Source organism: Bufo bufo, chromosome 3, assembly GCF_905171765.1.
Source record: "Bufo bufo chromosome 3, aBufBuf1.1, whole genome shotgun sequence".
NCBI lineage: Eukaryota > Metazoa > Chordata > Amphibia > Anura > Bufonidae > Bufo > Bufo bufo.
The window spans coordinates 85673132-85698157 of NC_053391.1; the positions used below are offsets into that span (position 1 = coordinate 85673132).

At 46.8% G+C, this 25026-nt stretch overlaps 1 protein-coding gene and 1 long non-coding RNA gene across 2 annotated transcripts; one reads left to right on the top strand and one right to left on the bottom strand.

Annotated features, from left to right (window-relative positions):
• Positions 1–5360: 5360 nt before the first annotated feature.
• LOC120994600 lies at positions 5361–7164 on the top strand. Its single transcript, XR_005777439.1, has 2 exons — positions 5361–6011; positions 6051–7164. It is a non-coding gene; the product is annotated as an uncharacterized LOC120994600 (long non-coding RNA).
• Positions 6737–24800, bottom strand: CPOX (coproporphyrinogen oxidase). The gene is made up of 7 exons (XM_040423278.1): positions 24319–24800; positions 21480–21623; positions 19142–19252; positions 15443–15584; positions 8062–8280; positions 7495–7599; positions 6737–7309 (listed from the first exon to the last, which is right to left on the bottom strand). The coding sequence occupies exons 1-7, from the start codon at positions 24719–24721 to the stop codon at positions 7222–7224; spliced, it is 1212 nt and encodes a 403-aa protein (XP_040279212.1). The 5' UTR covers positions 24722–24800; the 3' UTR covers positions 6737–7221.
• Positions 24801–25026: the final 226 nt, after the last annotated feature.

Consider the following 25026-nt stretch of genomic DNA (forward strand, 5'->3'; position numbering starts at 1 on the left):
TTGTCTAGTCCTGCGAAAACGCACTGTTGTATTGTTCTGAGCTCCCGTGCCCTACCTTGGCCTATTTACCAGAGTGACTCTCTGCTGCTTGTCCTGACCCCTGCCTGATCTTTATATTGACACTGACCTGTTGCCTGACCACCACTCTGCTCATACTCCTATCTGACCTTGGCTCGTCCACTGACCAGGTTCTTGCCTGCACCCTTGGTGCTGTGTCTCTGGACCCCCTAGGCCAGCAGCCTCTGAAGGGAGACCACTCCTAGAGGTAGCCGCCTGGTGGCCCCTGCAGCTTCCTGTCCAGATCCTTATATGGGCGTGTATGGTGCAAACCAGGAGTCCACCTTGACAGCACCCTCAGTAGTAGCCATAGGCCAAATCAGCAGAATCTAAATTTCACTACTGGATTTAACAAATGACTAGTACAGCAGATATACCTCAGATGACCATACACTGGAATCAGTCAATAGATGCCTGTATGTGCACCTTTTAAATAGCTTACCTGCAGAACCTCTAAGAGGACATACATATACCATTATTAAATTAATTGCAGTTACAAGAGCTGAGAAATGAAAACAGCAGCAAATGCGTAGGAGTTTTTTTACATGCCAGGGGCTTGTGCAGCTAGAAGACCAAGATTAGACTTAATCTCCGGCAGCAGCAAGAGATGATCTTGTTCGAAAATCCCTATTCTAAAATGAAGACGCCATTATGACAGAGGGACAGGACTGATATGACTCTTAATGAGGTTTCTTCACTGTATGATAGTTTTCAATTATTTATGCCAAAACTCTACATATAAACTTTACAAGGTATGTGGGTGGTTACTGGTGTCCCATAACAAAATCAAGAGCAGGAATAAAAGTGGTGTACAATATGCACTATATGGAAGAAAGTACTGGGACACCTTTATGACATCCCGTTCTAAAACCATAGGCATTAATATGCTTGCATGTGGCTGCTCGGCCATGGAAACCCATGCCATGAAGCTTCCAGCACTGGTGTCTCTTGATCCTCGTGGCTTAGCTGTCAACTAGTGATGAGAGAATCTGTTCGCCCCAGTACGGAAGAACCCGATTCTTTCATCATATTATCATTATTGTGGCCAAGGGAATACCTTTACAGCGCTGTTAGAATATATTCATTACGATGAGGGCAGATTAAGATGGCTGCCAGTATCAGGAGACCATCTTAATCTCGAACATGCACCATTACTCTGAGTAGCGACGCATGCGAGAATATACTTGATTACGAACCTGAACATGGGATTAGTGGTGTGCGCCACAATCATAACTAATCTGGGTTCATCCAGAAATAGGGATGAGCGAACCTGTGGATATTCGGGTTCAGTCGAACTTTGTTTCAAAGTTCAGTTTGGGTCCCGAACTTGACCCCGAACCCCATTGAAGTCAATGGAGACCCGAACTTTGGGGCTGAAAAATGGCTATAAATAAGTCATAGAAAGGGCTACAAATGGAACCAAAATAGGGGTAAGAGCAGTACAATTGTCCTGCAAACTAATGTGGATAGGGAAAGGACTTAAAATAACATAAAAATAAAAAAATAATCTTGAACCAGGAGGCGGAGGTCCGAGCGGAGTAGGAAGTTGAGGAGGCTGTAGACGTGGCGGTGTAGGTGGAAGGGGAGGAGAAGAAAGCCAACAGTGTTTTGTTTTTTTGGGGGGGGGGGAGGGCTCTTGAATTTTTTTCTGAATTCTGTGTGTGACCTATAGCCATTTTTGGGGTGCAGCTGGTATACTTCTCTACTCTGCCAATATAAGACATAATAATCTTGAGCCAGGAGGTGGAGGTCCAAGTGGAGGAGGAGGCAGACGTGGCAGTGTAAGCAGAAGAGGCGGTGTAGGCGAAGGAGGTAGCCAACAATTTTTTTTTGGTTTGCGGAGGCCCCAAAACATTGGGAAATAGCAAGGAGAACGCACAAAGTGTGCTAGAGTATAACAATGGCTGGGTGCGGCTGGTATACCTCTCTACTCTGGCCAAGTGCTATGGGATTCAAGCCTTGTTCATTTTGTCCACATTGGCTGTAGACAGGTGAATACGCCTGTCCGTGATTACCCCCCCTGTCATGCTAAACACATATTCAGATAATACACTTGCCGCAGGGCAGGCCAGCACCTCCAAGGCGTAAAGGCAAGCTCAGGCCATGTGCCCAATTTGGAGACCCAGAAGTCAAACGGGGCAGACCCATCAGTCAGTACGTGTAGGCGTGTGCACACGTACTGTTCCACCATGTTGCTGAAACGCTCCCTCCTGCTAAGACGGTCCGTAGCAGATGGTGGTGCTGCATGATTGTGGCGTGCAGACAGACAAAGCTTTTCCACATTTCGGCCATGCTAGCCCTCCCTTCTGAGGTGCTGACGGTGCCCTTGCTGCGTTGGCGACTTCCTCCTCCTTCTCAGCCTTGTGCTTCCACTGTGCCCCCGCTGTCAGGTGGGAACACCATCAGTAGCGCATCTACTAGTGTGCGCTTGTACTTGCGCATCTTCCGCTCACGCTCCAGTGACGGAAGTAAGGGCGGCACGTTGCCCTTGTTGCGGGGATCCAGCAGGGTGGCCACCCGGTAATCGGCACTGGTAAGAATGAGGGCAACTTGGCGGTCATTGCACAGGCACTGCAGCATGTAGTCGATCATGTGTGCCAGGCTGCCCAGAGGCAACGACAAGCTCGGTGGGAGGTATATCGTCTGTGTCCTCTGTATCCACTTAGCCACGCTCCAGTGATGCCCGTGAACTGATTTGGGTGCCACTGTGCTGTGAACGGGGATCCTCCTCCTCCTCTAAAACTGTGCGCTGACTGGACAGTTGTGTACCAGGTCGCTGTGCAGGAACCCACCATACGAGCCACCTGTGGATGACTGGCTTCATAACCGTGGGAATGATCCCTGTTTCCTCATGTGCCACATTTTCATCCATCAGCACCCAAAGCGTTTTTTCAAGGAGACATAGAAGTGGGATAGTAACTCTGAGGACGGCTTCATTGGCATTGGCCATGTTAGTGGAGTACTCAAAGCAGTGCAACACGGAACACAAGTCCCACATGGAGGCCCACTCGCTTGTGGTGAGGTTCTGCAGTGTGACTCACTCGTGCGTGCTGCAGCTGAAACTCCACTATCGCCTGCTGCTGCTCGCACACTCTCCAGCATGTGCAAGGGGGAGAGTTTCAGCTGCAGCACGCACGAGTACCTTGCAGTATGTCGCATATGAGGCGCTGAGTTGGAAGGCCGAAGTTACGCTGCAGCACAGACAGGCGAGCAGCAGCAGGGTGAGAACGTCGAAAGAGCGCACAGACCGCACGCACTTTCTGCAGCAGCTCGGACATATCGGGGTAATTTTTCAGGAACCTCTGCACCACCAAATTTAGCACATGCGCCAGGCAAGGGATGTGCGTCAAACTGGCTAGCCCCAAAGCTGCTACGAGATTTAGTCTGTTCTCACACACCACCAGGCCGGGCTGGAGGCTCAGCAGCACCAACCACTCATGGGTCTGTTCTTCCATGCCTGCCCAAAGCAGGTTTTTTCCCCCAAACATGAGTTTCAGAACAGTCTTCTGTCGTTTTCCCCCTGGCTGTGCTCAAGTTGGCGGTGCAGGTGTTACGCTGACGTGATGAGGTGGCGGTAGAGGAGGAAGCAGAGTAGGCAACAGAAGGCACAAGAAACGTCCAGAAATTCTCGATGGCGGTAGGACATGCGCCAAACCGCTGTTCACCTCAGGTCCAGCAGCCACTACATTTAGCCAGTGTTCAGTTAGGGAGATATAACATCCCTGCTTGTGCTTACTAGTCCACGTATCACTGGTTATGTGGACCTTGCCACAAATGGCGTTGCGTAGCGCACACTTAATTTTTCTGCCACTTGTTTGTGCAGGGCAGGTATGGCCCACCTGGAAAAGTAGTGTGGCTGAGAACCAGGTACCGTGAGACAGCAGCTTTAAATTTTTAAAACTCTTCGTCTCCACCAGATGAAATGGCAGCATTTCAAAGGCCAGGAATTTTGTAATGCTGGCATTCAGGGCCAAGTTCGTGGGTGGGTACTTGCTTGGGGGATGGACAGCTCAACACTTCCATGGGACAGTGTGGAGATGCTCGGTGACACTGCTGGTGGTGGTGTTGCTGTCACATCCTCACTTTGAGGGGTGCCAGGTGGCCCTGTCACTCCAGAGGGGCAGGAAGAGGCCAAGACCGCAGCAGAAGAGGTAGAAGGAGAAGCCTCAGATCTTTCAGGTGTCTACTCCAATGCAGCTCATGATTTGCAGTTAAATGCCTGGTCATGCAGGTGGTGCTCTGACTGCACAGCATGACAACCACCCGTGTCTTGTCAACAGTACATTGCCTGAAGAACTGCCACGCCAGGGAACTCCTTTGAGATGGCTTTGGTGTGCTCGGTCCCTCGTCGCGTTGGGCAGTTGCAGACGTACTGGCTGGGGGCTGGCCGCTCTGCTTTTGCACCCTGCTCCTTCTTTTGCTTTGTGGCTGGCGCTGCGTGACCCTCACCTCTTCCTCCGAACTGCACACATCACTCTGATGCTCTGGATGCCATGTGAGGTCTAAGATCTCATCATCCTCCACATCATCTTGCTGTAACACGGCTAGGGCAGCTCTAAAGCCGGGCCATCAGAGCCGGTGACGTCATCGAACACACTGCTAGGCAGAAGCCTATGACTAGGTAAACAAACAAGCCCTTGCCCTGCAGTGCAGGGTAATGGAGAGCATCAGAGCATGCAATGCTCATCTTAGTAGGGCTGTCTGGGTAAAAATATGGGTATGACCGGATTCATCTCTGAACCCGGACAACCCCTTTAACAGACTGATTTACGTTATTACAATAAGAAGGGTGCAATGGTGAACTTTGGAACCCCAAAAAATTTGCTTTGTGTCACCGACAGACTAATACTCTCAGATTACAGTTAGACGGGTGAAAATGCGGTGTTATTAATGAAAGGTACCTGGACACCATAATGTTCGGTACGAACCTGAACATTGTGGTCCGGGTTTGCTTATCCCTATCTGGCAGCCATCTTAATCTGTGCTCATTGTAATACATTTTAACTCAATAACGATAATATGATGAATCAGGTTCGTCCGTAGCGGTGTTCATCACTACTGTCAATTGGTACCTTCAAACCGGAGTTCGGGAAATGTTTTTTTACCGTATAAATCAATTTCTGAAGTTATTATGAGAAGCAATAACTTCTGCTCATCGGAGCCAATACATTCTAATACTGTACGGAGCTCCTGCTTCTTACAGTATTAGAACTAAGTTTTATGCGACTCGACTACAGATGTTTCATCTGAAGTTGATTCGCTCATCCCTCAACCTGTTTGCCGTTATGTCTCTCCCTCAGATTCATGCCTCACATTGTAGCAAAAAACATCCCATACCAGTCCAATCTTAGACCATCCCTGGAAAAAACTGTAGATATATGAATTTGTTATTTAACCACATTTTTAAAGTAGCAAATACAAAGTCAAATATTAATTTGTCCTAAAATATTTTATTTCATGATTATGATGTTACCCGTTGTACTCGCCTGATCAAAATAAATACAAAAGTATAAAATCTGATTCGTATCTTCACAGTTTGAAATGTATCAGTGCACAATCACAGCTAAAATATCAAATCCAGTTTACAGTCGCCTTCTCATATGAACATCCGTCACATTCCCCTGGTGCTGAGCGGCTGACTTTTTTTTACAGCAGGGAATGCACCATATTCAGCCGTACAAAACCCAGGAAGACAATACACGCAGCAGATAGAGGCACAAGTCGGGAAACATAAGGACTCCGCTGCGGTGGTCACCGCTTAGACCCCTTTCAGTACATAATTACAGTGCATCCTGTATGCAGAGGGCACTGAAAGTAATTAACCACCCGGAAAATGCATGTGGATATTGAAAGGCATTCTAATTGGAATTTCACAGAGGAAAAATACATGCATACACATGGAGCAGTGTTTGTTGCAGTGACTGGCACACAACAGCCAAGTAACGTATTTAGTGGTTATGGGGGGGGGGGGGTACAAAAAGTAGATTGCCCAGGTCCTGCATTTAGAGAAATGGCCATCCTTGCAACAGAAGGAATGTCCAAGTCTGCCAGACGTGAGCCATTCCTACAGAGCTTTAGCTTGTAGAGAGACGCCCAAGCAGGCGATTCCTATGATATCCATATGCCCTTTGAGCATATGGAAAGGGGTTGTCTTAGTTGTTTACCAGTTACTTAAATGGATTTTCTCCTCATAATCAACCCCTTTTCCGCAAGTCTGGCTCAGACAGTGGATTCTGATGGGAGAGCCCGCAGCATTGCAAGGAAAATGCAGTATGACACACTGGCCATTCAGATGAATGGTTATCTAAGTAAAACATGGCCTCTTCAAGGCCACGACATCGATATATCAAACTCTAAAAAAAAAAAAAGCATATGGACTAGGGTTGTCAAGACATACCTTTAAAAGCAGGCGTATTAGGTTTCATCTTTTTCATTAAATATCTAGAGTTTTTTTTTTTTTTTTGTTTACTGCAAATGTGTATGGTTGCTGCCATTTTCAATATTTTATCACTAGGCAGGCTGTACAGCAACAGAATGTCCTGCCCAGGATTCCTAGTCGGTACAGAAATGGAAATAATGCAATATATCTAATATCACCTTAAAGCCCAATACTGGTCAAAATGTGCACTGTGTGAATGAGGCCAAAATGCCGGATGTTTCCCCGTTAGATTTTGTTTTTCCCCCCATAGTGAAAATTTAAAAAAAAAAAAAAAAAAAATATATGTTTGTAAAATATATATGACAAGTTCATACAGTCAAAGTGGAATTGAATCATCCATTAAAGACCCAACTTTCCTTAGTGGTATCAGCTCACTGTACATTGTACCATTTACTGCAATATAACCTGCTCCACCTGTTTGTTCAAAGCAGCTGGTTGGAAACTACGGATTTGTGTACAAAGTAATAGAATGATCAGGTCCAGAAACAAAAAAGATTTGACAAAGTTATATGAAAGTGGTCGCTGCAGAAGGAGTATCGGGGGAGTAAGAGAAGTCCAGAGCAGGGCACGTAGATGAATCAAGGACAAACTCAAGTCCAAGAGGGAAACACAATAACAGGTAAGGCACATGTGGAACCGGAAAGAACATGGATTTCTTCCCATAAAAACATTCACTCTCCAAATGCTCCTTCCAACGAGGGCACTGTGAAAAGTCCCTGAGCTCATTAATGAACCCAGTCTTTGGGTTCCCGCAGAACGTTGAGAATCTCAGCCTCCCGAGACTCTGGAGGAGGTACATGCATATACTCCCATCTGGAAAAAAGAAGAAGAAGATCAGGTTACAAGAAATAGAAAATTCATTTATTTTGGAACACATTTCATAAAAATAAGTCACACAGTCCACCATGTCATAATGTGTATACAGCCTCATGCAGACTTATGCGTTTCCATACCAAATGCCCTTTCCTTACTGCACGTACAGTAATATAAATACATACCTGGCAGTCAGTGGCAGGGACATAAGAATGCTCTCAATCCTAGAGCCCGGGGTTGCAAGCCCAAATTTGGTTCCTCTGTCATAAACTAAATTGAATTCCACGTATCTGGGATTCAGAAAACATAATGGTGTTAGTCACACTTTTTTTTATACCTGAAAAATGTGTCAGTTCTCAGAGTGAGAATAGTGTAAAAGTCAAAATCCAACAAAGGAGGAAGAGCATGGATCGCACATCCACATGCTGTGCACTGATCTATCATCACAATTAATAGTATACAATGGCATAACTTCCATACTGTACACAAGGCATTTGGATACGTTTTGATCACAATGCATAAGCCACAGGTGCTGTGTCTGTGGGGTTCAGTGCCAGGGGGCTTGGTCTGGCAGCAGGGGTACTGTTGGACTACTGGAACAAGCCACCTGCTAGTGCAGTGCTGGTGGCGTCTGTGGTTACCACCTAGTGCAGCGCCAAATTACAGTAGGTACGCACTGGGAGAGGAATTTTGACGTGGCGAGTGCGGCTCATCTTATCTGCTGTGATAATACACATTAGTAGGACTCTTACCGTCCTCTTCTCAGCTGCTGCCACATTTTTTCTTCTGGGCTGAAGGAGTCATTCTTGTGCTTGTTCACAATGGGGACATAACAGGGCACTACGGCCTTGGTGCAGCTCTTCACAAATTTGAACACTTCATCTTTTGATAGGGAGTCCAGGTCATCGAAGAAGATGCCACCGACTCCTCTGCGTTCGCCGCGGTGCTTGATGAAGAAGTAGTCATCACACCTGATAAGACATCAGCAATGGAGTCTGTGGTTAATGTGTACTTCTCATAAAGCAACACGAGAGTTCACCAATAGTATGGTTTTATTAAGCACACATTAAAAGGGTATAACCCAATACTGATCACCCATTGTGAGGCTAGGCCATCAATATCTAAATCGACAGGTGTCTGACACCCTGTACACCTGACAACCAGCTGTTTCAGAGTAGCTCCAGAGCTGGAAGTTGACGACGGACCTGCACAGTGAATGGAGGTGAATGGGAGCATAGCTACAGTATCCGACACCATCCACTACATAAAGGACAGAGCTGTGGGGTTCTGGTGCTACTCTGAAACAGCTGATCAGCAGGGGTGCCGGTGTCAGACCCCTGACAATAAGATATTGATGGCCATCAACATTCAATTCTTGGAATCTTTGTGTAATTAGGGAGGTGCTGCCGATAATCAATGGAAATGAATGAGGGAGGGATACCTGAGGTAGCAATCATTTCTTGCACCTTCAGTTTGCATCAGCCTATGTAATCAGGCAAATAGAGGCGTTAGCGCTTTTTCACATGAGCGAATCCATTGCGGGAATCGCGCTCTGTGTGTGAGCCTGATCCTCAGTTTTGCATTTGCAGGAGCGCACATCGTTATCACGATTTATAATGCTGTGTGCCTCTGCCTGACCTTACTTCTACAGAATCATAATGACATAAAGCGGTCACTATGATTCTGTAGAAATAAGGTCAAGCAGAGACACATAGCATTATAAATCATCATACTCACACAGCGCGATTCCAGCAATGGACTTGCCCTCATAATCCACCACTGGGCAATACAGCCCTTAGGCCCCTTTCACACGGGCATGGCGGGGAAAATGTGCGGATGCGTTGGGGGAACATGAGCAATTTTTCCACGTGAGTGCAAAACATTGTAATGTGTTTTGCACTCGCGTGAGAAAAATCGCGCATGTTTTTTTATAAAGGGAAAATGATTGCAATTACTTACCGGTAATTGGTTTTTCCTCTAGCCCCCACAGCGGCACGACAGGAGGATACCCCGCCTCCCCAGGGACAGGAAACAACGTGGAGATCTTTAAATACTCCCCTCCCCTTACCTGCTCCAGTAAATAACCGAGAAACTCTGGAATGGATGCAACAAAATTAATCTTTATGTGTTATTGCAAAATAAACAAGGATACTCTCCAAGAAAGACAAAACAACTTTTTCCTTCTTTCATCTTTTTTTTTTTAGTAAAAGTTAGAATAATCATAGGGAGGGAAATTCCCTGTGCCGCTGTGGGGGCTAGAGGAAAAAACAATTACCGGTAAGTAATTGCAATCTTTCCTAACACCCCCACAGCGGCACGACAGGAGGAATAACATAGGAATCCCATATCAGGGGGGGACAACCGCAGATAACACTCTGCGAGCAAATGATAATTCCCTGTTCTTCAACACATCTAACTGATAATGTCTAAAGAAAGTAGAAGGTGACGACCAGGTGGCTGCCTGGCAAATCTGTTCCAACGGAACCTCCGCTGATTCAGCCCAAGAAGTTGCTACAGATCGGGTTGAATGGGCCTTTAAGCCTGCCGGGGGAGGAACCTCCCTTAAGTCATAACAAGTCAGGATTGTCGATCTAATCCATCGACTAACGGATGCTTTGCTTGCCGCGTTACCCCTATTTGGGCCTGCAAACTGAACAAACAGTCTGTCCGTCTTCCTGAGGTCTTCTGTAGCCTTTAGGTAAGTAAGAACAGCTCTTCTTACATCCAGGTTATGGAAGCGTCTCTGCTCCTGACTGCCTGATGGGGATCCAAAGGAAGGGAGGGACACTTCCTGAAGACAATGGAACTTAGAGACCACCTTGGGTAAAAAAAGAGGGAGAATGTCTCAGTACTATCCTATCATCCTTGATGGACAAGTACGGGGGCCTGCACGAGAAAGCCTGTATCTCCCCCACCCTCCTAGCCGAGGTGATGGCTATTAAGAAAACCGTTTTAAAGGTAAGCATCTTTAGAGATATCTCAGATAGGGGTTCAAAAGGGCTGTCTGATAAGGCTGCTAAGACTAGATTTAAGTCCCAAGGAGGGACAGTGGACCTCACTATTGGCTGCTTTCTCAGAGCTCCTTTCACGAATCTCCTAACAAGGTCTAAGTCTGCTAATTTTATATCAAGTAAGGCACTCAAGGTTGATATATGGACTTTTATAGTGCTTACTCTTAGCCCCTTCTGAAGACCTGACTGGAGGAACTCTAGGACCTTAGTGACAATAAGGGGACCTCTGGTATCCCCCCCTGTAAATCTTCTGAAAGACTGCCAGATCCTGTCATAGATCTTAGAAGTCACCTTCTTGCGGCTAAAAAGAATTGTGGAAATTACCGCGTCCGAGAGGCCCTTTCCCTTTAATATTTCCCGCTCAGTCTCCAAGCTGTCAACTGAAGTTGTGCTGTCTTGGGATGCCATACTGGGCCCTGGTGAAGGAGATCCGGGATGTTTGGTAGATGCCACACGTCTCCTGCTGACATTCTCAGTAGGAGAGGGAACCATGACCTCTTGGGCCAGTAAGGAGCAATCAGGATCAGATTGTGGTTCGCCTGTAGTACCTTTTGCAGCACCTTGGGGATTAACGCAAAGGGAGGGAAGGCGTACAAGTTTACTCTTGGCCACGGGTGGGAGAGAGAGTCCACTATAAGAGGGTGATCTGAATAAGCCAGAGAGCCGAACTTCTCTACTTGTCTGTTTTGACGCGTGGCGAACAGATCTATTTCTGGAAGGAACCATGTTTGTGCTATCTGATGGAATATCCTTGGGTTTAAGGACCATTCCCCTTCTTTCAAGACATCTCTGCTGAGAAAATCCGCCACTGTATTGTCTTCTCCCCTTATGTGAACTGCCGATATTGATAATATGTTCCTTTCTGCCCACTGGAAAATCTCTTTTGAGACCCTTGCCAAGGATGGGCTTCTCGTGCCCCCCTGTCTGTTCAGATAGGCCACCGCTGTGGTGTTGTCGGAGAGTATTCTCACTTCTTTCCCATGGACTTCTGAGTGAAGGGCCTTCAAGGCCTCCCATACTGCCCTTAACTCCTTTAGGTTGGAAGAGGCTAGGATCTAATTTTCCTGCCAGCCCCCTTGTATTACGGACCCCTCTGAAAAGGCCCCCCAACCGTTCTTGCTGGCGTCTGTAGTGATGGTGACTACGTCTGTTTGCTGCCACGGGACGCCTGTGTTTAGGTTTTGGTTGATCAACCACCAATTTACAGAGTCCTTTACGTATTGAGGGACTCTTACTCTCCGTTCTAGAGAAGCTTTGCTCTTGTCCCATTCTCTGAGCATGAAAGCCTGGAGGGTTCTTGAGTGAGCCTGAGCCCACTTTACTGCAGGGATAGCTGAGGACATTAGACCCAAGATTTTCATTATTGATCTGATTGTCACTCTTGATTTGCTGCGGAACAGCGTAAATTCCTGTTTGATGGTCTGGACTTTTTCCTGTGGGAGGAAGGTCCTCATGAGGCTTGAATCCAGTAGCATTCCTAAAAAGATCTTCCTTTTTTCAGGCTGGAGGTCTGACTTTTCTATGTTTATTAGCCACCCCAGATCTGTTAGGCTTTGCTTCACTATCTCTATTTGTTCTAATAGGAGACTTTCCGATGCAGCTGCTATAAGGAAGTCGTCTAAGTACGGCACAACTAATATGCCCCTTAGATGAAGATCCGCTATCACCTCTGCCATCACTTTGGAGAATGCCGAAAGGAAGGACCTGGAATTGATAGTGGAGTACCACCGAACTCTGTTGTACTGAAAATCTTAGGAACTTCTGATGCTCTCTGCAGATTGGAACGTGGTAATACGAGTCGGTAAGGTCCAGGGTTGCCATAAAGGTGTTTCTCTGTAACAGACTTATGGTGGATTTTATGCTCTCCATTTTGAACCGTTTGTAGAGTAGATGTTGGTTCAGTCCCTTTAAATTTATAATGGCTCTGTATGAGCCGTTCGGTTTTTTGACTAAAAATAAGGGGGAATAATAACCTGTTCTGCTAGGGGAACTGACACTATAGCTTCTTTTTGTAACAGGATTTTTACCTGATCTAGTATTAGAGCTTGGACTGGATCGGCTTTTTTGGTGATGTGGAACACCTCCTGGGGAAGGGTGGAAAACTCCAGCTTTAGGCCTGATGAGACTACGTCCAAAACCCAGGGGGAATTGGAGATATTCTCCCAGGCTGGAAGGAAGTACTTCAGCCTTCCTCCTACCCTGCATCTGGCGTCATTGCTTTGATGACCTTTGGGAGGAGTCAGAGGGGTTGAATAAAAAACCTCGACCTCTTCCTCTTCCCGAGCGCCACGGGGGGAAAAAATCCTTTCTCTTTTGATCTTGCCTGCCCCTAGATGTGGGAAAAAACAGTCTGAGGAAAATTCTTTTGTTCTGAGGGAAACCCTTTCTTTCTGTCTGTGGCTTTTTCAAGGATGTCGTCCAGAACTGATCCGAACACCCTATCACCTTCGCAGGGGATGCCGCAGAGTTTGTTTTTGGATGCCGCATCACCTGACCAGGACCTAAGCCACACCGCCCTTCTGGTAGTTTGAGAGGGCCGCAGACCTGGCTGCTAACTTAATATAGTCGACCGAAGCATCGGCCAAAAAATTTGCTGTCTGTTTAAGAACTGGAAGAGAAGCTAAAATATCCTCTCTAGGGGTTCCTGATACCAGGTGCTCCTCCAGCTGACTTAACCAGATAGACATGGATCTGGCTGTATATGTTGCGGCTACGCTAGGTCTAAGGATAGACATGGAAGCCTCCCAATATTTTTTTAGTAGAGCCTCACTTCTCTTATCCATTGGGTCCTTTAGGAGACCTAAATCCTCAAAGGGTAAGGCTGACTTTTTTGTAATCTTTGCTACGGGGGCATCCACCCTAGGACATTTGTCCCAAGAGGACGTATCTTCCTCAGCAAAGGGATATTTTCTTTTTAGGACCCTAGATACGCTAGGTCTTTTTTCCACATTGGTCCACTCCTTGTTAATTAACTTTATAATATTAGAGTGGAGGGGGAACACCCTCTTCCTTTTTTCTCCTAAGCCCTTAAACATTAAATCCTGAATAGTTTTGGACTGTTTAGACTCCTCTAGGTTTAGAGTTGCCCTAATGGTCTTCAATAATACTTCGGTCTCCTCAATGGAACAAAGAGGTTTCCCGGACTCATCTTCAGAGGAAAGGGGTTCAGACTCTGAGAGCTCCCCTTCATCAAAGTCCTCTTCCTGGTATTCCGACTCTAAAGTCGCGGGTATCTCCGTCATAGAAGTAGAAGGCTTCTGGGACGTAGCGGCTAGCCTTTGATCCACAGCGCTGGTTACTTCATCCTTAATAATATTCCTAATATTATCCAATAAGGAAGGGGACTCTTCTGCCACAATCTTTTCCAAACACTTGGCACAAAGGGCTTTTTTATATCCTGACGGTAAGGCCTTTTTACAGATGGAACATTTTTTGACACGCTGGGCCTCTGACTTCTGAACTTCCCTGACCTATATTAGATATAAGTCAAAAAACTTGTTTAATAAAATAAGGGGGGCTGTCTAGTCTGTAGAAAGGGAGAGGTACAGTCCCTTATCCAGTGCAGAGGTCAGAAACCTAAACCCACAGTGAATCACAGCAATATAGACATCTATCATTCACCTCCAGAGGAGGGTAGCTTACCGGGCTGCCGGTCTTGGAAGGATCCGAGGGTCTGCGCATCGCGTCCTCTCCTGATGCCGACATGCTGTTCCAGACGCCGCCGATTCCCGCCGCTTTTTTGAAATTGAGCAGGGAAGTGACGTCAGACTCCGGCGCCTGTTAGCTCCGCTCACGTGACCCGCGATCCTGTGCTTCCTTCTCGCGATACCAGCGAGGAAGCGCTGCCCGGGGCTGCCTCCCTCCCAGAGGGACAGGAAACAACTGGAGCAGGTGAGGGGAGTATTTAAAGATCTCCACGTTGTTTCCTGTCCCTGGGGAGGCGGGGTATCCTCCTGTCGTGCCGCTGTGGGGGTGTTAGGAAAAATTGCATTCTGAATACAGAATGCATAGTAAAATAGCGCTGGAGGGGTTAAAAAAAATAAAAATAAAAAATGTAACTCACCTTAATCCACTTGTTCGCGCAGCCCGGCATCTCCTTCTGTCTTCATCTAAGCTGTGTGCAGGAACAGGACCTGTGGTGACGTCACTCCGGTCATCACATGATCCATCACCATGGTAAAAGATCATGTGATGGATCATGTGATGACCGGAGTGACGTCACCACAGGTCCTGTTGCTGCACACAGCTAAGATGAAGACAGAAGGAGATGCCGGCAACGCGATCAAGTGGATTAAGGCGAGTTAAATTTATTTATTTTTTAACCTCTCCAGCGCTATTGTACTATGCATTCTGTATTCAGAATGCTATTATTTTCCCTTATAACCATGTTAGAAGGGAAAATAATAATGATCGGGTCTCCATCCCGATCGTCTCCTAGCAACCGTGCGCGAAAATCGCACCGCATCCGCACTTGCTTGCGATTTTCACGCAGCCCCATTCACTTCTATGGGGCCTGCGTTGCGTGAAAAACGCAGAATATAGAGCATGCTGCGATTTTCACGCAACGCACAAGTGATGCGTGAAAAATCACCGCTCATGTGAACAGCCCCATAGAAATGAATGGGTCGGGATTCAGTGTGGGTGCAATGCGTTCAATCCGCGCGGAATACTCACCCGTGTGAAAGGGGCCTTAGGCTCAGTGTCACTTCAGTATGATCCCATTGCATTACTATGGAGAGACTTGAACATTAATAATGGAAGAGTAGTCCACAAAGTGGGGAGGGCCCATATAGACTGCTCCCTGCGCTTCATCAGGGTGTTACAAGACAGTCAGCACCCCACCCTTCTTATCAGAGAGGCCCAGCGTGTCCGTTACACTCCTTATCGTCCTGCGGAGATGGCCTGTGCTTGCAAGGAGGTCACCATGAGCAGACAGGTTTCTTAAAACCAAGAGTATTTCCATTGGGCACCACAGTGCGGTACACTGGTTACTTTTTCTATGGTAATGAGGCATATAAATGACTGACTGAAACCAAACCCATGTATGATAGAAAATAAAGCATCAGCTGTGGTGTCCACCGGCACGAAAGGCCTGGAGGAGTTCTAGAGCATGGTCACATACCACTTCTTGAACTTTGGGTAGAAGCCCGGGTTATGTTGATCACACGCCTCCTTCAAAGTCTGATGGAAATGCACCACATCCTCCAGGTTCAGATAGGTCGGAGTCAAATCTGTCCCACCGCCAAACCACCACTGCTTGTTACCTGAGGTAAGAGATGAACAGACGCGGTCACGAGTGCTGAGCTGCAAACACCAGCTCCCAACATGAAATATTCAGGGAGATCAACCTAAGCAAATAAACCATCAGAGGCTTCTGCAGTCTGCTGTATACATCTAAGAAAGCGTTCAATATTACTGCGCCTACAGACGTGTTTCTCAACATCCTCAATCATAACCATGAAACATAAAGGCAGCTGATGGAGAAAAGTATGGTGCATAGCACTTGTTTCCACTGCCTTAAAGGGGATGTTCACCCCAGGAAACTTTCCTATAGACCCCATCATGGCCGGATCTGTGGTGGTAATCATACTTACCCGACCCTCGTCTCCGGGTTCCAGCTCCATCTCTGCTCCGTAGGTCCAGAGTCTCCTCACGTCAACATCCTGACATGGGTCACATGATCCAGTGACAATGCATAGTTGACACATCACTGCTGTTGCCAGCCACTGGCTGCAGCGGTCACATAACCCGCATGAAACAAGATGTGGACGCTGGAAGACCTGGGACCTGCAGAGCCAGTGGGGTTCAGGCAAGTAAGATCATCTCCACAGATCTGGAGTCTGTAGAAAAAGGTTCCCAGGGTGAACAACCCCTTTAAGTGCACATATGTCACATGTGTGCAAAAAACTAAATAAATAAAATATATGGAGAGGGGTCAGGATCTGCTCCATACACAGCATGTCCCAGTTAGGTAATAAAAAAAATAAAAATAATTAAAATTAAAATAGATCAATACTTCATAAAACGGAATTGCATTTTTTTTCTATCCTATCCCACAATTTTTATTTTTTTTTAAAGTTTCACAATACATACAGGTGAAACTCGAAAAATTAGAATATTGTGCAAAGTTCATTTATTTCAGTAATGCAACTTAAAAGGTGAAACTAACATATGAGATCGACTCTTTACATGCAAAGCGAGATATTTCAAGCCTTTATTTGTTATAATTTGAATGATGATGGCTTACAGTTTATGAAAACCCCAAAGTCACAATCTCAGGTCCCCTTTGCTCAGGGGGTATGGATTAATTAGCTGACTAGAGTGTGACACTTTGAGCCTAGATTATTGAACCTTTTCACAAAATTCTAATTTTAAGCTGCATTAATGCAACTCCTTTAATTTGCATTACTGAAATAAATGGACTTTTGCACGATATTCTAATTTTTCGAGTTTCACCTGTATATGGACCATTAAAAATACAGGTCAACCTGCAAAAAGAAACCCTCACATGGCTATGGGGACTGAAAAAATGTAAAGTTATTGCTCATTGTCACCAAAACTGGCTTGGTCCTGAAGGGGTTATATACGTAAAAAGATTGTGTAATAAGGGTGGTTTCACACAAAATAAGATGAGTCACAGCCTTGATATAATCCAAGACTGCACGTAGCCATGTTCACACCATGACCCACATCTATGAGAAGGGACCTACGTGTCTTGAATAAGAGGGTTGTCCCACCAAAAATTTCAGCAGTTTCCAAACCTGCACCCGGATCTGAATACTTTAGTAATTGCATGTAATTAAAAATCCAGTAAATCCACTGACCTATTCAATGAAATCTCAGTAAAGCGCCACCTGCTGTTTTTTTTTTTTTCTCATTTTCCTGTCCACCTCAGTGAAGTGGACAAACCTGCTCAGTTCATTCCTTCAACTGCCTCCTAAGCTGTGATAGGGAGAGAGCGGCATCAGAAAGGACCCCCGCCCCCCCCAGCTTGATATAAATATAGCAGAGCAATAGGGACAACCAATGGGGGGGTTCCTGACCCACGTGAGGTACAGGGCTGGTTTAGGCTACATTCACACAACCGTAAGTGTTTTGCGCTTGGCTAAACACGGATATCGGCTGTGTGCATTCCGCATTTTGCGGACCGCACATGGCCGACACTACAAAGAGAACACCTATTTTTGTCTGTGGTTGCGGACAAGAATAGGACATGCTCTATAATTTTTGCGGGGCCACGGAACAACGGATGCAAACAGCACACTGTGTGCGGTCCACATCTTTTGCGTCTCCATTGAAATTAATGGGTCCGCACCCGTTCCGCAAAATTGCGGAACGGATGCGGATCCATTTATACGGTCGTGTAAATGCACCCTTAGAAAGAGACCGTCATGCACTATGTGATGTCGGATTTTCATTTTTTACATTTATCGTGGGACAACCCCTTTAAGACTAGACTGATGTACGATGCGGCTAATTTCTAACTGCGCGTGCCTTCACAACACGTTCCTGACTATTTCACTTTCGTGCTGGATAAAGTTAGGACATTTTTCTCTGCCAGGTTCTGTGTGCACAACTTTCATCTGACTTGTGCAATTCTTTTTTGATGCATGCAGTTCTATGGAGGAAAAATCGCTTGTGCCTCGTGTGGCTGTTCCCGTAGACGTCAGCACTGCTTGTAGGCATCAGGGCACGACCACGTGCAACATAACTCTGCAGATTTTCCGTGGCAGAATTGGGAGTGGAAAATCCACAGCATTTACAGCAGCAGTAAAGTGGTTGAGATTCCGCACTGGAATTCCAATCACTTGAAATGCGGTGCAGATTTTCACGGAAATATAAACAGTTTTATGCCACTATTGAGGCATAAAAAGTTGAATGATGGTGCAAACATGACACATGCCAAAATTTGCAACTTTTTTTTTTTTTTTTTTTTTACACCTCAATAGTGATATATATATATATAACACATGCCAAAATTTGCAACTTTTTTTTTTTTTTTTTTTTTACACCTCAATAGTGATATATATATATATAACACATGCCAAAATTTGCAACTTTTTTTTTTTTTTTTTTTTTACACCTCAATAGTGATATATATATCACTATTGAGGTGTAAAAAAAAAAAAAAAAAAAGTTGCAAATTTTGGCATGTGTCATGTTTGCACCATCATTCAACTTTTTATGCCTCAATAGTGGCATAAAACTGTTTATATTTCCGTGAAAATCTGCACCGCATTTCAAGTGATTGGAATTCCAGTGCGGAATCTCCCACAGCCTGACATATTTACTATCATTTACACCAGAAACCTACAAGTATGAACTCCTGGCGCATGGGCTGCCTGGAAATGCACCAAATGTATTAACAGGCCTGTACCTCCTCATATATTTGGTGCCTTCTGCCTTGATGGGCTTTATGCCAAGCCCGGCATTTGTAATGCCAGTTTTAGTTCATCTCCCCCTTTGTATCAACAGCATGTTAATTTATGTTGCAGATATCTGCTGCGGATTTTACCCTTTGCGATGTGGAGTGTGAAATCTGTGGCAAACCCGTGGTGTTTCTGCACCAGATCCACAGCAGACCTGCCAAGCGTGGCCAGACCCTCCCAGGGCGCATGCACGTTTCCACCATCTTTACTTTGAGGTCAATGTTGGGACGCCACAAAAAACAGGTGTCAAAATCCTACAGCTAGGCCGAACAACCAAGTGCTTTTCAAAATTAAAATGTAATATGACGAGTGTCACGCCGACCTAAACAGCGTCAAAAATAGCAAGTGGGAGCCCGGCCTCTACGCATCACCTTGGTTTTCTTCACACTTACCGTCTGCCTCCTCAATTTCAAAGTATCTGTAGTTAAAGTGAATGGTGGGAACATGCGGATTCTTAGGATGGATGACAGAACTCACTCCCATCGCACAGAAGGGCAGCTTTCCTAGAAGAAAAAAAATAAATCATTAAGCTCAAGCATTACTACGAGGCGTACAAAGTGAGCCGGATCCAGTACAAGATGTGCCCGTGGCCTCATGGGGGCCAAGTCTGGGCAGACATTTCACACAAACCAATACAAACTGTAAACCTGTTCCTGAGTCTTAGATATGTATATGGTGAGAAAGGCAGTGGTTGGCATCTGGTGACCGGCGGGCACTAACCCTGCAGCCCGTCTACTGCTCCATCGGCAATATTAGTTCTGTGGGGCCCCATCTGCCTGAACTCTTCACCGAAACCAAGAAAAGGTTGCCCATGTCCCCAGTCTATAAAAGAAAAGTGGCCACCAGCTGTTGCAGTGAACAGGAGACACGATAGCGCATGGGCGTGCTCACTGGACTGTTCTGTATTTCCCATAGGCTATAATGGAGAGTAACTCTGCAAATGAGGGAGACTGGCACTAAAGTGTAGCCTTCAACTGGGACCCCCATAATGTGGAAGATTGCTGACCACTGCCATAGTAATGGCTGTACTGTGGCAGTATGTAATACTGCATGTGACTAACGCAAGTCACCCGTACATACCAAATGGTAAAACACTGGGCAACACTGACAGGGACTTCGGAAACCAAGCTGTAGAAACCAGTGTCAGGCAGCTGCTGCCAAGAAGATCACAAGCTGCATTATGACGAGAACATACAGTCTCACTGCATACAGAATAAGGTGTGTGATACTGGGCAGCTGTGCACAAGAAAGACAACCAAAGTAATAACTGGAATGGGGGGACTACAGTACCCAGAAAGATTAGCAAAATTAGAGTTATTCACTTTAGAAGAAAAGACGACTGAGGGGAGATCTAATTAATATGTATAAATCTATCAGGGGTCAGTACAGAGATCTCTCCCATCATCTATTTATCCCCAGGACTGTGACGAGGGGACATCCTCTGCGTCTGGAGGAAAGAAGGTTTGTACACAAACATAGAAGAGGATTCTTTATGGTAAGAGCAGTGAGACTATGGAACTCTCTGCCTGAGGAGGTGGTGATGGTGAGTACAATAAAGGAATTCAAGAGGGGCCTGGATGTATTTCTGGAGTGTAATAATATTACAGGCTATAGCTACTAGAGAGGGGTCGTTAATCCAGGGAGTTATTCTGATTGCCTGATTGGAGTCGGGAAGGAATTTTTTATTCCCCTAAAGTGAGGAAAATTGGCTTCTACCTCACAGGGTTTTTTTGCCTTCCTCTGGATAAACTTGCAGGATGACAGGCCGAACTGGACGGACAGATGTCTTTTTTCAGCTTTACAAACTAAGTTATTGCATGAAACTGTTATGGCAATATTATACTGACAGAATGTGTGTAGTATCTACCGTACACACACACCATATGTGCATACACCTTACAGCAGATCATAAAAGGCTCCTCTCATCTCCTTTCCACCTTGACCATCTGCTAGGAATGTAAGTCCTAATCTAAGTCTCCATTGATGGACAGTTATCAATTATCTTGAAATTAGTGACTGAGCTCCACCACTGAAGGACCCCTTGAACTCATTATTGGGGGGGCACAGGAGAGCATGTACAGTGTATACAATGATGGGCTCCAGACCTCTATGGGGAGCAGAAGCCCGGCATTTACCAGACCTCCATGGTGTCTTCTCACAACAGGCTGCACTATTGGGGGAATCAGGTAGGGGATGCTATGAAAATCTATATGTGATTATGTCCGCTCTTCATCGAGTTCTGTGATCCGGTGGAGGGCTGCGCTCCACGGCTTTAACTTGTCAGCCCTAGAAATACAGAGAGGTTGCGACAAATCTGCCACACGCGCAACACCGGAGAACACAGGTCCTAAGGCTACTTTCAGACTAGCGGCACGGACCTCCGGCAGGCTGTTCCGTCGGGTGAACAGCCTGTCGGATCCGTCCTGCCGCTCTGTCCACATTGACTATAATGGGGGCGGGGCGGAGGCACGGCGAGAGGCTGCCGGAATAAATGTCGGACATGTCGTAGTTTTATTCCGGCAGCCTCTCGCCGCGCCTCCGCCCCCTTGAAGTCAATGGGGACGGAGCGGCAGTCCGGGGGCACACATTCACTAGCGGCAAGGCAGATCCGACAGGCTGTTCCCCCGACGGAACAGCCTGCCGGAGGTCCGTGCCGCTAGTGTGAAAGTAGCCTTAGCTATAAAGCTGCAGACAAGGTGACAGACGTCTCAAGGTGCTTCTGCTATTTACCATCTTTAGTTTGCAGATCCTTCCCGCGGCTTCTCATCTGCTGAATGGACTCCTCTGACAGGTAGCCGTAGACCACCGACACATTGACTCCGGCTTTCTCAAAGACATTGCCATCCTGGAGGACACAGCTGACTCCTCCGCCACCTGCCAAGAAAATGAGAAGAAAACCTAAGGCCGTATTCACAAAAGGCAGGAACTAGGAGGCACAAAAACGCATTAATGGCCGCAAGGGCGCAGACGACGACCTTCTGAGAAGATCTCCAGTGTGGCTACATGATGGTGGCCACGGCTGGCTCAGGTAACTGTTCTATGGAGCAATGTCTGGACATATCTCCGCCTTCAGAATAAGGGTCAAGGTACAAAGGGACTAAATATTACATGTGACTGAAGTGAATACGGAGGTTAAATGTGACTTTAGTATCTCAAAGGCGTCACAAAACTTCCAACCGGGAAATGCGGAGATTCCCACCGTGAGCCGGAGGGACAATGGTAGTCACACAGCAGCAGCGACTCGAGCGCGCGGCCGTACACCTAGATGAACGTCAGCTCCACTCACAGAATATTTAAGGCCAGGTTCACATCTGCGTGCAGTAATACGGTAGTCTGTTCCGGCAGAGGAGCCAGACACCACTGGGGCTCGTTGGATCCCCTATCATGGGATCCTTCAGCTTACCGGCTTTCTTCGGGGAGAATACTACTGGATGCAGAGGTATTTTGCAGGAGATACCAGAAAGCCGCTTGGTCAAATAACTTTACATTGTCCCATCACTCTGTTACTCCCCCTAGAAATGTTTGACAGTCTACTTTCACACTGGTGTTTTGGATTTCCGTTTGTGAGATCCGTTCAGGGCTCTCACAAGCGGTCCAAAACGAATCAGTTTGGCAGTAATGCATTCTGAATGGATAAGGATCCGCTCAGAATGCATCAGTTTGCCTCCGTTCAGTCTCCATTCCGCTTTGGAGGCGGACAGCAAAACACTGCTTCTAGCGTTTGTGTCCGTCTGATGAAACTGAGCCAAACGGATCCGTCCTGACACACAATGTAAGTCAACGGGGACGGGTCCGTCCTGGCACACAATGTAAGGCTACTGTCACACTTGCGTTTTGGGCGGATCCGTCATGGATCTGTAAAAACGGATCCGTTACAATAATACAACCGTCTGCATCCGTCATGAACGGATCCGTTTGTATTATCTGTAACATAGCCAAGACGGATCCGTCATGAACACCATTGAAAGTCAATGGAGGATGGATCAGTTTTCTATTGTGCCAGAGAAAACGGATCCGTCCCCATTGACTTACATTGTGTTCCAGGACGGATCCGTTTGACTCAGTTTTGTCAGACGGACACCAAAGCGCTGCAGGCAGCGTTTTGGTGTCCGCATCCAAAGCGGAATGGAGACTGAACTGATGCATTCTGGGCGGATCCTTTTCCATTCAGAATGCATTAGGGCAAAACTGATCCGTTTTGGACCGCTGGTGAGAGCCCTGAACGGATCTCACAAACGGAAAGCCAAAGTGTGAAAGTAGCCTAAGTCAATGGGGACGGATCCGTCTCCTATTGACTTTCAATAGAGTTCATGGCGGATCCGTCTTGGCTAGGTTACAGATAACAAATGGATATGTTCATGACGGATGCAGAAGGTTGTATTATCTGAACAGATGCGTCCATGACGGATTGACAAGGGGCATATCCCTTCACACTCTGACGCTGTCCACTCCCAGCCGTCTGTATCAGATTTTGTGGGGATACAAAACATAGTAACATAGAATGTGTCGGCAGATAAGAACCATTTGGCCCATCTAGTCTGCCCAACATACTGAATACTATGGATAGCCCCCGGCCCTATCTTATATGAAGGATGGCCTTATGCCTATCCCATGCATGCTTAAACTCCTCCACTGTATTTGCAGCTACCACTTCTGCAGGAAGGCTATTCCATGCATCCACTACTCTCTCAGTGAAGTAATACTTCCTTATATTACTTTTAAACCTTTGCCCCTCTAATTTAAAACTGTGTCCTCTTGTGGTAGTTTTTCTTCTTTTAAATATTCTCTCCTCCTTTACCGAGTTGATTCCCTTTATGTATTTAAAAGTTTCTATCATATCCCCTCTGTCTCGTCTTTCTTCCAAGCTATACATGTTAAGGTCCTTTAATCTTTCCTGGTAAGTTTTATCCTGCAATCCATGTACTAGTTTAGTAGCTCTTCTCTGAACTCTGAACATACTGTGGATAGGAGATAAGGGATGATGGGGGTCCTACTGCCGGGGCCGCTGCTGAGCACTGGGGCCCTGTGTTCTCACATTTGAACGGAGCAGAGGTCGCCCCATCCATAGATACAGGAGATACTCCGCTCTCCCCAGACTTCTATACAGAACGAATGGAGCAGCACAAGAGCCACGGCCACCAATCAGAGGCATCGTGTCCTACACAATCTGATAATGGCAGCTCTGAGTGGCCAGAGGCCCCCCCCTCCCCGAAACACTCAGTTGTCCATGGGCTCCATTCACACGTCCGCAACGTGTTTTGCAGATCCACGGAGCCACAAAACACGGAAAGCGGCAATGTGCATTCCGGATTTTGCGGACCGCACATTGCCGGCACTAATAGAATATGCCTGTTCTTGTACGCTATTGCGGACAAGAATAGGACATGTTCTATTTTTTTGCGGAATGGAAGTGCGGATCCGCAATTCCGTGTCCAGGCAGCACATTGTGCATAGTTATGAATGGGTCCGCAATTGTGTGAATGGAGCCTATTTCCAAAAGGAATAACAGAGGAACGGGGGCACGCCCATGGGCTGCCATGCTGGGACCTGTAGTACCTCCAGCACTCACCCTCCGTCCTCTGCCAGCGGTCCACAGTGAAGCCGGCTCCCCCGTCCGCCTCCTCCAGCGCCCGGCACACCTCCGCCTGGGTCCCCATGATCAGCAGCTCCATGCGGGTCTTCATGTCCCCCCCGCTCCGCCGCAGCTTCTCCAGCTCGGTGACCGGAGGAGCCATGAACTCCGCCACGCGCTTGTCCAAATCCTCCCCGTGATCCACCGAGGCCATGTCCGCCCGCTGCAGGTGACCGTATCCCGCCACCAGCCCGGCAGTCACCGCGGCCCCCGCAGCCACCAGCAGTGACCGGCGCCCAGTGGAGCGCAGAGCGGCGCCGTGCACTGCCCGGGCACCATGGCACACGGAGGACAGCGGGAGCCTCCCCCGCACAGCCCTCAACACAACCTGCAGGGACATAACTGTCACCTCTAGTGCCAGGAGTAGCCGGGTGACAGCGCTATATGTACAGTGACAATCGGCACGTCTCGTGTAGGGGGCGGGGCGTAAGGCGGGGGCTGCCGGGAAATGTAGTCCCTAAGAAACTTCCAATTAAAAAGCTGTCTTAAGTCACGTGAGCTTCGGATGAAGAGATGGTTGCCGGGAAATGTAGTCTGTAGTTCAAGCACAATAGGGCCTTTTTCACACTATCGTATGGCTATTTCAGTATTTTGCGGTCCGGTTTTCACGGATCCGTTCCGTTTTTTGCTTCAGTTGTGTTTCCG

Coding starts and splice junctions, on each gene's coding strand:
- CPOX (XM_040423278.1), bottom strand. CDS start 24,721: ATGTCCCTGCAGGTTGTGTTGAGGGCTGTGCGGGGGAGGCTCCCGCTG. Junction 19,253..21,479: donor GGATCTGCAAACTAAAGATG/GTAAATAGCAGA, acceptor TTTTTCTTCTAG/GAAAGCTGCCCTTCTGTGCG. Junction 7,310..7,494: donor TCCCTGCCACTGACTGCCAG/GTATGTATTTAT, acceptor TCTTTTTTCCAG/ATGGGAGTATATGCATGTAC.